This window comes from Neolamprologus multifasciatus, chromosome 12, assembly GCF_963576455.1.
Source record: "Neolamprologus multifasciatus chromosome 12, fNeoMul1.2, whole genome shotgun sequence".
Taxonomy (NCBI): domain Eukaryota; kingdom Metazoa; phylum Chordata; class Actinopteri; order Cichliformes; family Cichlidae; genus Neolamprologus; species Neolamprologus multifasciatus.
Window position 1 is genome coordinate 15,055,570 of NC_140450.1, and position 17,666 is coordinate 15,073,235.

Below are 17,666 nucleotides of genomic sequence, written 5' to 3' on the forward strand. Positions count from 1 at the left end.
TAATTTTTAAGTACCCTTGAGTTTTCTTAAGCCTGTTGGAACTGTCTACATCAGCAACAAGGTAACAATACGCACTTATACAAACAATTATTTTCTGAAAAAATATAAGCTCCAATTTCAGTTTATTAATAATTTCTTATATTATTGCTCTGTGATTATTTTGGCACTCTTTCATTAGATTAATCAAAGAATCTTTTACTGTTTCCCCAAATGAAAAATTGGAAATGTAATTATAGTTCAGCAATGTATACTACTACAGACCGTTACCAACTCTGGCCTTTGGGAGGATCTTTGTAATCTCTGATAATAATAGTTAAAAAAAAAAAAGTCATTGGCTCCCTCTACTGGTGCATTGTTAAAGACACCACACAAACAATTATTCCAATATTTATTATTCAGTTTTAACAAGAAACTAAAAAAAACAAACAAACAAACATACAAATGACTTAGTAAAAGCTTTTACAGTAACACTTTTACAATAACAACACATTATCTACTTATACAGTACACGAATGCGGCAGCTGCTTCCTTAAATTGAAAAGTCTTCTCTCGGCCTGATAATTAAAGGAGTAGAAACAGCTATGAAAGAAATTCAAGCACCATAGGTTTTTTCTTACATACCAGGATAATTAAAATATCTGTATGCTCGATGCAGTCTGCCTTTCCTAAATATGTAATTAGAAGATGACAACAGGATGAAATGTAAGACATTACACTTAACACTGATAGAGTCCATATGCATGTGATGCAGCCACAAATTTTAAATCGGAAATGGTAGAGGAATTTAAAGTGAACAACATTTTCAGTATACTTGCTATTTGAACTGTATTTCTCTGAACACGCAAACACTGTATGGAACAACGGGTAAAAATATATCCACCATTCTCCATGCTCAAACCTTTTTCTTTAAGTCCTAGATTTTAAAATATTTCCTGTATCAAAGTTTGGCAAGTAAACATCATTCTCCTTACCACTATGTTACTTTTATCTGAATGGGAGCAGTGCAACACTGCATATGTTTAAACGTAAACGACACTTTAATTCTGTCAGACCTGTGTGATAGTGTACTTTAAATACCTTTTTATTACTAAAGATTTAAAAATCACACTCTTTCAAGTTTTTACTGCTTGGTACACTTACAAAATGCAGAGGTTAAAATGCAGTTTATACTGGTCTTGTAGTCAAAGTGAGAGCAAAAACTGTGCGTATGTAAAAACTGTTTTAGGCACAGCTGCCATGTCACACTAAATCTGATCTATCGGATTTCAGTGTTTGCATGGCAGTTTATGGTTTACAGCAGTTCTCAAGTACAGACACAATGGTGTTAGCTCAGTCAGAATACTCAAGTCTTCCCAAAATCTCAGGAGACTCCACACAAATGCATTTGTACAGTTTCAAGTTTCACATGTTTGTGTATCACAGTCCCAGTGAGGCTTTGATCAAAGATGCCATATCCTCAGGTATGGTCCCCTCAACACCTAAAGGACAAATCATTTGTTAGCATTATTTTTGCATTATCCTAACCAACTTAGCTAACCCTATTCCAGTTAACAAAAGGCAGGGTACACACTGCAAAAAATATCTAAATTTTCCTGTGATTATTTTCTAAATCCTCATTATTGTTTGCACTTCACCTTCCTAATAATGTTAATCAATTTCCCACATTTTCCACAATAGAATCAGGTTGAGCCAATCACTGCTCCTGGAATTCATGCACAGAAACAGAAAAACCAAAAAAAAACTTGGACCCAGTTTTAAAGTCAGCTGGAGTTTTGGCAGAAATCAAAAGCAAATATTTACAGATGTAGACACTGCAGTCAGAGGCTTGCAACCTTTATCTGACAAAAATATATCGTACACATAAGCTAAAGATAGCAGCTGTGGTGTTTAAAAATGTCACTCAAAGACAGAAAGAAGCAAAATAGAGTATTGATTCAGGTGCTCACACAGAGAAAGAGAAGTGTCAGATGGCCAGACAGTATTACTTGCTAAAATAAAAAATTCAAAGTGTCTGCTTGCAGAGCACAGATGTGAGTGAGGGGCAATAATCTCTCTGACAAATTTGGCACTCGTACAAAATTTGCAGGAGTTTATTGTGAAAGCAGCTGACCATGTTTAAAAGAACAGAAGCACACTTTGGGCCTTAAAGGTTAGAAGTTCTTAATGAAATCCTCACTACTGTTTTTTTAATGTTTTGAGTATTTTTTCCATGTTTATTTTAAAAACCGAAACAAATGCATTTATCTAAATGAATTTATCTACTAGAGAAACCTTTGGTGAAAATAGGTACAGCACATATCTTTAAATATCTCCTTACTTTGTTCAGATGAGATCATGTCCTGCTCCAGCTTTAGTTTCTTGTTGCCCAGTTGCAGGATGCAGTCCTCTATAGTGTCCTTACTGATCAGCTTAATCACCTGTACAGTTCTGATACACAGAAGTAGATCCATCACTACACACTGCATGTGTGCAACCATACTAACCACAGAATTTCCTCCCAACAGAACCTGCATTGATATTGCAAAACGCTTTTCTGCCCAGTAACTGACATGATAAGGCACAATCACAAGACATTGTTGGGTAAAATATATCTAGGATTGTACACAGATTCCATCTAACCTGGTCTGGCCCACACGGTGACACCTGTCCTCTGCTTGTTTGTCATTGTAGGGATTGCAGTCGATGTCATGTAGAATCACAACGTTAGCTGAGGTCAGGTTTATGCCGAGGCCGCCAGCACGGGTTGACAGCAGGAACACAAATATGTCAGGGTCTGTGTTGAACTCATCAATCAACACAATCCTGAAGGAGAAAGAAAACCATTTAACAGCTACAGGTGGGTACAAGCAAACACACATTGCTTCCATTTCCCTCAATTTGACATATTTTTACCTGATGCAACAGCTAGAATAACAGATGTGCTAAACTTTTCAAACAGCTTAAACTTTAACAAACATTTCTGCAGGATTTAAGGTGCTTTTATTGTAATGTAATATCTGATGTTGTTGAAGTTCCAGTCAAAGTGTCTGTACAGACATCCACATGTGCACAACGTGACCTTTTAGATATTCAATTTAAATTACGTTACAATTTTAATCTACAGGTTTGCAGAACATAGAATATAACTAGAATCTAAGGAGCTTGGGGAAAAAAAGTGACTGGACTTCTTGAAAGAAAAGAAGTTTAAAGAAGTCTAGTCGCTTTTCTTTCCAAGCTCCTTAGATAAGCATGACCTATATGACTGAGAACATCAAATGCTTGATGCCTTGTTAGCTACAATGATCTTATTTCAATATTTGAAACCCACCTGTCCGCTATGGGTGTGGATCCATCCAGTCTGATGTAACGATGCATAAGATGTTTCAGCAGCACTTCCACAATATCAAGCATCATGGTGAACTGACTGAATAATACCACTCGGTCCCCCTGTATGACGACAGGAAAGTTGTGCTGTAAAAAATCTTAAACCTGTGCTCCAAAAATCAAAAACGCAGAACGAAATGGTTCGGTATATTTCTATCTACCTTCTCTTTAAGTGAGGCCAGCAGCTTCATAAGGTGGTGGAATTTTCCAGAGTCAAGCAGGAGATCATTTTCAAGCTGGTAGGAGCTGATAGTGGAGTACTGCTGGCACAGACGATTCAGCTCAAAATCTGACATCACCTCCATGTCCTCCTGTATCAGAACAGGATCTGCATCAAAGTGTGTTGGCTCCTGAGGAGAGAGAAAAAGAGACGACCCAAATGTATGAAAATGTACTAAATCAAAGTCCAGCATTCAGCTAGTCAACAGCGTAGAAATCTAAATGTTTGGTGTTGTGAGCCAAATCTGCAAACTAAATATCACAACTTGAAGAAGTTTTTGGATAACAAAATGAAAAACCAGAATGTCAATAACTTCACGATTCAAAGGTTGTTGTAATGTGTGAAGCAGAGAAAGTGATGTTTTCATGTCATTGGTTGTATTGAACTAATGACTAATGAGAATCAAATTCCCTTGAAAACCACCAAAAGTGACACTAAACTTGAACACTATCAGCAAAGACTTACTAGGTGATCACTGTGTGCAACTTTCACAAAAACAAGGAGTCCTCCAGAACATAGTAGTGATTCTTAGGAAATGTGGACGGAGGGCTCACTGTCTTAGCATGAGCTAATCGATAATTCAGCCAACAAGACAAACAAAACACAATAAAGAACACAAACAGTGGTTGTTGGGGAGTATCCTCACCTTGAGCATAAGCTTGCTCATGGCTTTTAGTTTTTCAGTGGTGTAGTACTGTCTATGAAGCAGAGGGTGGTTGGCCATCTTCCTCAGCTGCATCATCACATTACACAACTCTCGCTCTGAAGAGAAGATGCATGTCAGGAATTATTAATCAAACATTGTTCTATATTACTGTAAAATAGTATCCCGAGTTATACTAAAGAGCTCTAATTCCACCCAGTTCATTTAATGTGGGGCTTACTTTCGCCATTCGTGGTGGATTTGAGTTTTTGAAAGAGGTTCTGGTACAGACCCCGCTGTTTCTCACTCATTGAGCAGAACTCCACCGTCTCTTCCTTTGCTGGAAGCTGCTGAAGGACCTTTTGGGGGAGGGGGGGTGGGGGGGGAGAGGGGGAGGGAGGAGCACTATTAGTTAATTAAGTTAATTAGTACATATAATCTCTGTAAATGTGTATGATTAAAACTACTGTTTGTTAGTTTTTCCTGCAAGCTTATCTTTTAGCCAAATAGTAATTTAAATAAGATCAACTCCAGACAAGAAGGATTTTCATAGAAAGTGTATGAATATTTATTTAATTCTAACTCAATTATGACTTGAAGTTCATTACTATTAAGAGTTTCACACAACTTGGGCAAAAAAAACTAAAGCTGTAATGCAGGCTTTCATTCCAAATACTTGAAATTCTCATAATACTTGTACAGTACAAATGTGTAACTTTCCCAGATTAACTGACCTCACTCTTGATCCGCCGGAGGATGAAAGGTTTCATGATGAGTTTGGCCTGAGAAATACGATCCCTCTCAAAACGACTCTGCTCTTCATGTGATTTCTAACATGCAATGTAACAAGCAATTTGAGTCAGATAGGAGACAGAACAATGACACACGCTACTACTAAACAGATTTTGCATGTTCTTCTTGCACTGTTTTAACCTGTGAAACAGAAGATCATGATATTTGTCGGTAATTAAAGTGAAAACCAGGGAACAATGAATAATCAGTTAATTTCAGAGGCTCAAGTGTATTTTCAAACCCTGTTCCTTGATGCAGCACCTGTTTTGGTATTTGAGCTGTTTTAATCACTCAAATTCTTATTTAATAAGAGAAGACATGACCGACTATAGTTTAACATAAGAAAGAGAAAGGAGTTGCATTTTCTTGTAATTCTGGAGTTATTTAGTGCTTAAAAAGTACAAAAAACCCCACTTCTGTCAAAACAAAATCGACTTGACAGACACTTACCATAGAAAACATTTTTGAGAGCTGGGTAGTGGAGCTGGAGAACATAGATGGCATGATGAAGTTCAGAAGAGACATTAGCTCTAAGAGGTTGTTCTGTAACGGAGTTCCTGTCAGCAGCAAGCGATGCTCTGCCTACAGGGAACCAGACAGAAGCCGAACCCCGTTAGGCGCAACAAAGAAAAACCACAGTGGTGTTAAAAAAAAAAAAAAGACTACACAGAGGTCAGCTTACATTAATAGCCATAAGATGCCGATAGCGCAAAGAGTTCATGTTCTTCAGCATGTGGCCTTCATCAAAAATGGCATATATCAGCCGCAGCTTACGAAACAGGCTGCGGTCGCTGTCGTTTCCTATTGCCAAGTTATAACTGTAAAGAAACAAACAAATGAAATAAAAGCAAAGGTATGAGTGAAAAGTTTCTATAGTTTCCTCCAGGAGTTCATACTTCACTGCACTAATTCGATCTCCTGGTAGCAAGTTTGCTAAAATGATGAGTGATCTGTGTTTGCTTACGTGGTCACAATGACATTGAAGTCAACATCTCCATTCAGGATGTCATGTTTGAGGTAGCGACGATCTTCTATAGATCCTATACAGAATAAAGGAACACAAACACAATGCCATGTTTACAAACAGGAAATGTTCACAGATTTTTAAGCAAGGCCAGACACAAACATTTTGAAGCAAAAATCACAGCACAATTTTAAAAAATACTTTTTTAATTGTGCAAGTGCACAAAGCAGATATGTGACATCCAGCTAAACTTCTAACAATCACCACAGATTATGCATATTTACATGTGAACAACATGCATCCTCAGAACACAAATCCTCGAGTTCCTAAAACTGTTTCAGTTAATTTTCTAGCAACACTTAATTAACTATAACCTTACCATAATAGACGAGAACTTTGAGATCTGGACACCAGAGTTTCATCTCTCTGACCCAATTATCTACAAGACAGATTGAAAACAACACAGATCAGAAATTGTCATTTCTTTAGGTTTTATATAAATAAAAAGATTCAGATGGAAATATTAAAGTTTGTACCATAAATGTTAATGAAGATAAAAATCTGTATGTATATTGTTCTGTTTCAATTTTCAAGTTATAATTTCAATAAAGTATCTATCTATGTGGACTATTATTCAAGCTGAAAGATTACACGGTATAAAGTGAAGTGGCAAAGCGCGTGACGTGGAGTTCATTACCCAGTGTAGAAGAAGGCACAGTGATGAGGTGAGGCCCTTCAATACCATTCTGGTACAGCTGAGCTAGAAATGCTATAGCCTGGATAGTTTTCCCTAAACCCTGCAGGTTGGACAGTGAAAGAGACAATGCGATACAATCAGACATGAGACACAAACAGTAGCAACGGTGTTCAAACACTTATGTTTGAACACCGTTGTTTCTCAACAATATTAAGAACAAAATGTTGACCAACTGCCCAAACCAGTGCTCTCTTGCCATTTTTAGGCTAAAACAACACATTTGCTTTAATTCAGTATCCTTATTTATACCTTTTAGGGAGAAAAAAAACAAACTTATACCTGGGACCTGTCGGATTTAACATTTAACAACAGGTCCCAAGCTTATTGCCTCACCATTTCATCAGCGAGGATACCGCTCAATTTGTGTTCATGAAGAAGCAGCAGCCACTTTAGCCCAATTAGCTGATAGGGTTTCAGCTGGAACCTGAAGAACAACAATAATTACAGACTGAGAAAAAGAACTGGGTCTGTCTTTTTTTTTCCAAACACACCCTGACTCACTAATTACGTCGTAATGCATAATTTATGGAAAAATGATGAAAAGCTGTTATAACAGCAGTTAAGGCCAAGTTCATTCTGAGGTCACAAATCACCTCAGTCTACCTACATTGGTTCCTACACTGGTTGCAAATTCTGCACTTTCCTTCCAACATCGGAGAGTTATGTTAAAGATCACCGTTCAGCTTTCACTCAGTAGCAAAAACATTCAGACATTTCTTTCTAATACTCAGCACATTATACTCGCTTGTTTTTTGTATCACATTTGCTTGTCTTATACATTGAAATGACAACAGAAAGCCTCCTTTATCAAGTTACAAAATATTTTTTAAAGTTCTGTAAAGACATTTTTAACAATCTTGCTCATAATAAAGAACTGATTTTTTTTATTACAAATTTCAATTTTTTGGTTACAAATTATTGAAACAATTGACAGTGCTGCACAAATATCTTGAACTGACCCTCGTTTTTTTATATTTTCCTAGGAAAATGGGAATAGAGATATATTCAATAATTGTGCAAACAAAAACCCATTAAAAAATATAGCATGAAAAGTACAAGCAGTGACTGCAGTGGAGACATTTATTTTTTTAAACACTGTTTCACTTCAGCTCTTTACATGTTGTAACTTCATTCTTCCCCATGGCTGACAGATGAACCAATAACAGTACATGTAAGAGCGGCCCACAGACTGGCTGTACCACATATTTTTGACACTTGCCTCAATTTGACAACAGACACTCTCTGCAGATAGTCTGAAGCTCCCCACAACAGCCCACACGCTACCACCACTGAACTATTATTTCCCCATTATTCTTTAACACAGCCTGAACTCTCGGAGACAGTTTTCTTTTCATTTCTAGAAGTACGTTTCAGAATATTTACTTTGAACCCTTGCATTAGAATCTGATGTTGGTCATACTACACAAAAACTTAAGAAATTTAAGATGGTTCACAAACTGTTTTCAAGAATTACACTGTACTCACTGGGTGTTGAGCACTCTGGGCTGTTTCATGGCTCCTGTCCCTTTCTCCATTACTTGAGTGACTTGTTTGACCATTTTTGATGAAATCGTCTCACATTTGCACATCAGCCCCAGGACAACCTTCCTCTCCTTGAGGACGACTCTGCAGCCCACCAGCAAGTCTTCTGAAAGTCCATTGTTCTTATTGAGAACATCAACCTGGAGGAGAAAAACATCAAACAACAATTAACATGACAAATAAATCTGACTAAATATAGAGAGGAGTCATTACTACTCTATTTGTACACATCCTGATAAATCTTGGTTATCCATCTTTGCATATTTACCCTCTGATGATAGAAGTGTTGAGAAAAAGAAAACTATTGTGATAAAACTATTGTGCTGAACAGAGCATGTTATCTGCAGAACAAGCCAATACAGCATAAACAAAAGGTTGCATTCAGTCAGATCATTTCAGACTGTGAATACAGCCCTTTGTTTTTAAACCTCTTCTGACAAAAACTCTATCAAACTGTTTTATTTAACATAAATAATCTGCTGGAAATCTATTTGTGGTTTCATGCTTCTTGTTTAGAAACATATGGCCTCTTACCAAACTTTTCCAGCTTTTAAAGGGTCTCAGTTCCACAATTTTCTGTGCCTTTTTAATGGAGCACCCAGACATTAGTGACAGTTCATCTAATGATGCATCCTGGAAGAATGCAAGAATCTCCTTCTTCACGTCTGTCATGCCTACTTTAGAGTCCAGCTCACCATCTGAATCCTCAAACTCGCTGCTTACTGTGTCTTCATAGTCGTTTTCGCCCTCTGAACTGACATGTTCATCTGAGGCACGCGCCTTCCTCTTTCTCTCTGCCGCCTGCTTCTTAGCTATGCTGGTTCCACTGGTAAATCTGGACAAAGTCTGGGCAGCAGATGAGGAGGAAGAGGGCTTCAGCGAGGAAGAGGTAGTAGTTTTGTTGGCAGAGGACGATGAAGCCGCTGGACCAGATTTTCTTACAATCCAAGAAGACAGAGTGGCACTTTCCTCTTTGGAGTCTTCGTTGTCTTCCAAGTCAGAATCATCGTCACTGTCCTGTGTATTTTCAGAATCCTCTGTACTGTCATCCTCCGTTTCACTGACATGGTCTTCAAACTCTTCATAATCTTGCCTCTTTTCACCATTTTTCTGGTCTTTTTGGTGCCTCAGCTTTCTCTTTGACTTGTCTTTCTTCTTTGATTTGCTGGATACCTTTCCTTCTGACCCATGCGAGCTGAAACTTGTATTATCTAATATCAGAAAACAAACGGAGGTTTCAGAACCAGTTAAGCACTTCAACATTAAATTGAAAGTACATATAAACTGCTTGTTAAACAGTGAAAATATTCAGATGACAGCTGTTGTGTTTGCACCTGTGTCTGAGAACATCTGTAGAACCTGCAGAGCATCTTCAAAATTCCAGTCATGTTCCTGCAGCACCATCCTCAGCTCCTACAACACACAGACTACAGATCAGTCCTCAAACTAACACAAAACATAGTTTCAGAAACAGCTGTAATTTTGCCCGACTTCCTTTTCTTACTATTTTGTGTCGATATAATTTGCTTTGAACTCATCAGTAAATGTCCAACTACACCTTCTCCTTTATACGGTGCTTAATACATTTATTAGGGGATGAAAACAAATGTTTTAGAAATCTTGTTTTAAACAAAAACTCACTTAAAGATGTTGTACATACTGGTGGATTGACCATTGTAGAAGGCAGCTGTGGTAAAAACCATACACTCGGTCATGGTCTAATAAATTTGTCAAGCACTGTATGTATATTTTAAGTTTACTTGTTGGCCTTCTAGGACTGTGGCATGTAAAAAAGAAGGCAGAGCCAATGAGAGAAGGGGAAATCCCAGGGTGGAATTGAACCAGGACACTACAGCAAGGGTTGCCTTCTCACCAGCCGAACTAAAGTGGCACATTGACACATTTTCTTTTTACTGCAGTGTTGCAGGCCATTTTATACAGTTTTTATAACATATTTTTTACATCAGTGGAAAGGTTAATTGCGACATTGTGAATTTAAGACGTCTCTCACTCACCTCCTTGTCCTGGTCAGGAAATTTCTTCTGCAGTCTTCTGACCATAGATTCCTGCTTCTCCCAGCTTGGCTCTTTGTCCTCATTTTCTTCTTCATCAGAGGCCTGTCCGTTAAAAAAAATGCAATAAAATTACCATTTTAATTTACAAAAAAACAAAACAAAGCAGGAAATGTGAGTCAGTTCTTGTAAACCACGCTTTTGTTCTGTTTAAAAGAAAATTAAAGTATTCTCAGTGTTCTGTGCACACTGTTTTCATGCTGTATCATGACTGAAGTCACCATTAGTGTCGCAAAGATGCACAATTCTTCCCATTTTAAACCATTAAGACACAGAAGGCTTACCGCTGATGGTTTTGTCTTCTTGCTAGGTTGAATCTCAACACTGTCTTTAGAGCTGCTGCTTCCATCCTGCTTTCTCTTCCTGCTTTGACTCGGGCCTGAGAGGACAAAACAGACAGTGTTCCTAATAAATCTAACTAATTAAGAAACAGATCTATCTACTTTAATCACTTTAAGAGGATGTTATTTTTACAATAACATGCTCATATATTTGGAATAATTATTTTTCACACCTAATAATTGCTTCTTCTTTTTTTTTTTACTCTTACTTACTCTCTATAAGTTTAGATTTGGTATATTCTTTGTAGAACTAAAGATTTCCCTTTAAGTTATAAAATAAACCTCAATATGAAAAGTAAAATAAATACTTACCTTCTTTATCACCATATTTTAAAAGGCAAGCAGCTACAGCCCCATCCAGTGTGCTTGTACTTTCAACAATCTGAAAGGAAAACCAAAGGGATCATGTCTAATGAACAGTGACTACATTTGAAGTGGCTAATATATAAATACAGTTTTCAATCACCATTATAAATATTACATTTGGGAAGTGTGCTGAAATTGAATTTAAAAACAAAAAAACAAAAAAAAAAACAAAAAAAAAAACCAGGCAGCAGGCTGGTTCTGATTTTTAAACACTAAATAATTTTCTAAAGCATACATAAAAATATAGAACATCTTTTAGGTATTCTCTATGAAGAAGTTATATTCAATGCTAGCAGTTTACAGGCCACATACAAATTTAACTAAAGTAAATGAACATGGGTTAAAGAAAATCAATCGTAAACATTAGTGAGCTGATTATTTACCGAGCAAAGAATTAGCTAAAAAAAAAAAAATGTAGCCTGAAATGGACAGACCATTGAGCTCTTATTGGCACAAAAAAAAAAAAAAAAAACGTTCACCCCTAATGTTTTATACTTGGAAACTGGCATTAATGCATAAAGATACTAGGGCTTCCACAAACAATTATTTTGATAGTCGACTAGTCACCGATTAATTTTGCGATTAGTCGACTAATCAGATCATGCATCCATTGGACGTAAAACATACAACTTATTGCACCAGCATGCATCTGCTCTTATGTAACTATCATTAGCTTACAGCTTTAAGTGTTTAAGGTATGTGCTAACTAAAAATAAAGACAAGATGACCATTTATTAAGTTTTAATGAAATTTGCAGATTGTTTCAGTGAAGTTTAATAAACTCCTTGCTATCTAAAATATAACAGGACACTGGAGTATATTCTCGAGCATCTCACACTTTTGATAATCAGTTGTCTGCTTGACATTTATTCAGCTGTGTAAAAACTATAACTTTAATCGCAGCCAAACTGATTTACTCAGGAACAAATAAAATACTAAAAAAATCCAAACAATAACATTTTTAAGTTATCTAAGTGACTTATATATATGTTTAACCTGAGTAGCGAAAGACGAAAACGATTTGCCGGGAGTCCGGTGTTCTCACCAGCTCTAGTAAGCCTTGCCCCCGGCTAGCTATCGAGCTAGTGGGTAACAGACGCCTCCGAAAACGTCGGAGCGCTTTTAAAAATATGAGGTGTCTTGATAAACTGTGCAGATATTTGAGGTTTACACAGCTACATTCTCGCCTGAACATATGTTAAATGTTTATTTTGTGACCCAGAAAGAATAATAAGAGTAATATTAAAACTAACTAGCTGCCGCCATTGTTGGAAACTGAGCTGGGCTGCGCTATGAATTCTGGGACAGAGCTAGTGATGTGCGGGTCAATACTAAAATATCGATTCCTCCGATACCAGTCATTTATGTTCTAGAATCGATTCTCACATTAAAATATCGATATTTTAGTAATTTAGCGTAAATTTGTAGTTTATCATTAACAGTAACACAGTGGGAAGAACCTATTTCATTCCGATTGTCTACATTGGAAGGAACTACTTCCTCTTCCGCCTTTCATAGTCATGTGCGAAATACGGCTGTATAAATGTGTCAGCTCCTTGGCGTGCGCACTCACAACAATGGCTGAGCGTAACTGGAGTTATGTGCGGCCATATTTTACATCCACAAACGTGGTTTGCGATACATGTGTCAAGAAAGTGAGGTGTTGTGGCAACACCACTAACCTCGTCAAACACCTCAGAGTAAATCATATCACAGAATATGACGAGCGTATGTTGAGGCGAACTGAAGAGGAGTGGACAGGGACAGGTGCTGCTAGGGCGAGACATACGTCTCTCACGGAGTCCTTTAGGGCTGCAGGCGGGCAAGGTGCTCAAATAGCGCACAACTTCAGGTTTTTTATTTCTATATGATGAAATCTGCATTATTAAGTGATAAGAACAAGTAATCTGATGTCCTGTAATCATTATGACGCTATAATTTGAGATACAATAAATAAAATACGTTTTTGTACAAAGTATCAGTATCGGATCAGTATCGTCGATACCACCCTGAATATTACTTGGTATCGGATCGGATAGGAAATCAGTGGTATCGCACATCACTAGATAGAGCTACTTCTTCTTCTTCGGGGTTTAACGGCAGCTGGCATCCTTGTACATGCAGTGCTGCCATCTTCTGTTTCAGTCCGTTATTACACTCTTAAATCCTACTACTTATTCCTGCATCTTTTGTGATCTTACAAAGCTTCAAACGACGCGTCGACTATCAAATCAGTCGTCGTCGATTTTGATAGCCGACGTAATCGTGACTAGTCGACTAATCATGGTAGCCCTAAAAGATAGAAAACCTTTTATTGAAACTCACCTCCAGCGCATCCGGTCTTGTCAGCTCAGGAAACATCTCCATTAGTCTGTTCAATTTGTCATCCAATTCATTGTCGTCATCCGTATCATCCAGCACTACAATTTGGGATGCTTTACCAGCAGGCTTGCTATAAAAGAAAGATAACAACTCTAAAATATGCAGTGGATCAGTGAACGAATGCATACATTTGGGGGGGAAAAAATAATTACTAGTTATTTTAGCATATACACACTTGGATTTTTTTGTTAATGACATCTTGGTCTTTGGTTCAGAAATGACTTCATCCTCCTCTAAATCAACAGTAAAGACTTCCTCAAAAACAACTCCTCGGGCCACGGATTTTGGGGGGACTTTGACAGGCTTTGTCTGGGCTGGGGAAAAAAGACAGCAGAAACATGTTGGTAGATGTTTTCCTAACAGCAGACATAGAGATTTCATTCAATATATTAAAATTAATGTTTGCAGGAAAAATACCAGTGAAAAAGACCAGTGATACTACAAATTGTATGGCACCTGTCTGCTTTTACGTTTTTCTTGGCAAAACATGGAACATAACCACATGCATGGAACTACTTGAAGTTAAAGAAGGTGGATATGAAAAGGACCAAATCCTGAAATTATGGTTGACTTGTGAACCCTGGTACACAAGACATCATCATAATACTGAGCTTAGTGTTCGTATGCTGCTAAAAGATGAAGATTAGACTGACATCATCTCAAATCTCTTATAGGATTTCTGAAATGGCTTAACATTGTTGTCTTTTATGCTGTACGTGTAATATTTGATTGTGTAAATGGCCAGCTTTAGATTGAAAGCATTATTTCTAAATATCTACCTTAATACTGCTGCGGGGGAAAGCCATGCTGAGCTGTTAAAGTGATACAGGTAATGCTAACGATAGCATTTCAACACATCTAGCTATCAGCAATGCAGAGCTAGCCTTTACATGTAGCTGCTGGTTACCTGGTTTGTTCTCCTTTTCAGACTCTGGACTTTTTGACCCGTTAACCTGGTCCTTGCTGCATGCCCTCCCGTCAAAACGGAACCGGTCTAAATTGAAGAGACTCATTTTACCAGGTCCTTTATGTGCCTGACAGCGGCACTTCTTTGTCTCTTCCTACTCAGCCGTATTTTTTTCCTGTTCAGCCGTATGAAGCACAACGTGATGCACGATGTGACAGCCCGCTAACTAGCGCCAGATATTAGCATAGAGGGTAAGAAAGCTGTGTCACTGCTCCGTTTTTAACGGCATCAGCTTAAAATTGATCGGTAATGTCACACGGGCTTTGTAACAAAGAAAGCGGTTAAACTCCCGTGTTATGCTGCATCCCGACTATACCCGGTTTCCCGCGAACTCCCTCGGCCCTGGAGGAATCCGAGCCGGCACAGCTCATTGGTAAGAGGAGGAAGTGGGCGGAAACTCATCGGTAAGTCAAGATGGTACTCTGTAGCATACTTCCGCTTTCGCTCACATTGAGTTTTACAGGGCTAATGGTAGTGTAATAAGTGTCAGCGTTTCATCGCGAATATAAATACATATGAATGCATCCGTGAGGTATCACAGCGTTTTCCTTTCCACTAGTGGGCAGAAGAGAAGGAGGTTCATTATTTTCACGGCAGTGTCGACGTTGCTTATGATTGCTTATGAAATCACTGGTGTATAAAATTACACACCCGGTAGTACTTGTGGGTAACCATATCATTTGAATGTATGGATCATTAACTGCAATATGCACTTTTTTAAAATTGTCTGTGTATGAGCTAATTACAAAGATACAGACATGTCTTTCTAAATTGTAATTACTATGCAATTTACAGGTACTAGCCAAGTCCATGAAATGTGTTTAGAATGGGGTCGTCGGGGTGTACAGAGCGTTGAAAATGAGCAATTCTAAGTAAATCGTGGTGCAATATTAATAATGATGATAATAATAATGATAATAATAATTTCCATCATGAACATCAAACTGCTGCATGTACTGTGAAAACAAATAGCATTGCATGCCTACAGGAAATGCCTGTTTTTGTGAACCCAGATTTGTCTTGGAAGGATATGTTCTGTTTTCATTAATGTATTTATTACCATCAAAGCAATAATAACTTATTTCTTCTGCGTTTAACCATCCAACACGAGAACTCTTAATGGGAAATACAAATATAAATTTATATTGGGAATATACATTTTTTCCAAAGTCTTCTAAATACAACACATTTTCCTGCTCTATATGCCATTTATCCCCAGATAATACCCAATGGGTAAAATCTGGCTCTGTCAGGAGCAGGCTCTTATCCCCTGATTTGACACATGAAGTCCTTAGAAACTCTTTTTTCCCTAAATTTTGCTTTTAAGGAGCCAGACTTTATTGTATATTTGAAATTGTGCTTGAGTAATAGTGCTCTGGGCTTTCTGAAGAGCTTTCAAGGTTTTTATTTGGGCAAAGGCAGATTTTCCACTCATTTTTAGTTCAGTCCTTCAGTCAGTAACACGATGGATTGACCAATGAATCATTCAAGCACAAAAATACACCTAATTGCAGGCATGAACGAGTGTTCACATAACAGACCATTAGCAAGGAACCAATTTTGAATTTTATATTTAGGCACAAAAACACATAATTTGTTTACATCTTGGCATGGCGTGCAGTGTGTCCTTTAAAAACGGAAGAAACTTGGCAAGTGGAGGATAAAAGAAGTGGCAGACTTAAAAACTTAAAAATCTATAGCAGACAAACAGTATCTAAAAGTTATGTCCTTGAAAAATAGGAAAGAAATGCAGGAAAGACCTGACACGGGACCTGAGAGATTGATGTTGCTCTCCAGTTGATCCATATAATGTTCACCGAAGTCTCCTCAGAAATGGTCTCACTGGAAGGGTGGCTGTCAAGAAGCCATTCTCAAAGAAGAGACAGAAAGGGGAAAGGCTGAGGTTTGCCAAATTACACAACAACTGGACTGAAAATCAGTAGCAACCGGTCTGATGGAGTGATGAATCCAAATTGTTGTCAGCATGCAGGGAGGAGGTCAGGAGTGTCTACAGCCATCTGTAAAACACAATGGAGGCTCTGCTATGGTTTGGGGCTGGATATCAGCCAGTGGTGTTGGAGATCTTAGATCTTATCACAATTGCTTTACCATTAGAATTGTGAATGCAGAAAAGTACAGCCAGATTTTGATCCACCATGCAGTGCCATCTGGAAAGCATCTGATCAGGGATGGCTTCACTTTTCAGCATGACAGTGAGCCCCAACACACTGCCAATGCAGTAAAAGCATACCTGGAAGGAGAGGCCAGACCTCAACATTATAAAAGCAGTGTGGGATCATCTTGAACTCAAAGAATGTTTTTTTTTTCTAATTTACTTAAGTAGTTTCACACAACTATGTTTAGTAACTCATATGAAACATCTTAATTTTGACTTTACACTGTTAACCTTTGGTGTATTTTTCACAGTAAAATACCACAAAATGCCCAGTAACTTACCTGAAAACATTTCTACAGTTAATTACTGTAATTTGCTTTGCATTATGGGTATATTAAGGTTATTTACATTTACTTACTGTATTTTTTAAAATTGCGGTAGTAGTTATACCTACCGTTAACACATTAGCAGTAGTGCTACTGTATTATGTGATTTGAATGGTTCATCATACTGTTTGTGTATTTTTACTCTTTCAGTGGTTGGTTGCAATAGTGCATTACATTTTAACTCTTTCACTGCCAACCATTTCCAGATTTTCCTCCAACCTATGCCATTTGTCAGTATGATACCAGTGAAAGTATTATGGTTTTGACTTTTTAGGGGACTTGCCTGTGTGTAAGGTTCAAGAATTCTGATCATCTAATCTGCTGCATGAAGATGTATGCACATGCACAGCTGCTGCAAATGTGTGCTTGCCACTGCGTTGCCATAGAGATCAATTCAAGTGACAGCTGCTCCTGGGGAGAGGGAAAAGAATGCAGAAAGGCCTCCTTGTAGGGAAATTTTATAAAGCAAGGTTCTCCAAATCTCTCCCAAAATTCTGTGTTTTCTTAATTGACTTCCATTCATATGTAAAGACTATAAGGTTAACTACAAATAAAAAAAGCAGAATTCACATTGCTGCATCTCCATCACTTATCTCTGATTAACCCTGAACAAGATTCACACTTCCTTTTGTTAATTTCTTTACTTGCCACTATTCTGTTGTTGGATTTCACTTAGGTTGTTGCTGCTGTCTGTTTTTGTGTAATTTTGTACTTGTGACAAGTAGTGAATAAAGTTATTTAAAAAAGACGCAGAA

General features: G+C 37.7%; 1 protein-coding gene across 1 annotated transcript; it reads right to left on the bottom strand.

Moving 5' to 3' along the window:
• Nucleotides 1-371: 371 nt before the first annotated feature.
• On the bottom strand, nucleotides 372-14,801 carry smarcad1a (SNF2 related chromatin remodeling ATPase with DExD box 1a). The gene is made up of 23 exons (XM_085179518.1): nucleotides 14,350-14,801; nucleotides 13,618-13,756; nucleotides 13,386-13,512; nucleotides 11,007-11,076; nucleotides 10,638-10,732; nucleotides 10,297-10,398; nucleotides 9,616-9,694; nucleotides 8,816-9,492; nucleotides 8,225-8,421; nucleotides 7,073-7,163; nucleotides 6,680-6,779; nucleotides 6,362-6,421; nucleotides 5,983-6,058; nucleotides 5,701-5,836; nucleotides 5,469-5,600; nucleotides 4,961-5,056; nucleotides 4,468-4,585; nucleotides 4,230-4,345; nucleotides 3,525-3,713; nucleotides 3,308-3,426; nucleotides 2,620-2,802; nucleotides 2,318-2,427; nucleotides 372-1,478 (listed from the first exon to the last, which is right to left on the bottom strand). The coding sequence occupies exons 1-23, from the start codon at nucleotides 14,453-14,455 to the stop codon at nucleotides 1,417-1,419; spliced, it is 3,180 nt and encodes a 1,059-aa protein (XP_085035644.1). The 5' UTR covers nucleotides 14,456-14,801; the 3' UTR covers nucleotides 372-1,416.
• Nucleotides 14,802-17,666: the final 2,865 nt, after the last annotated feature.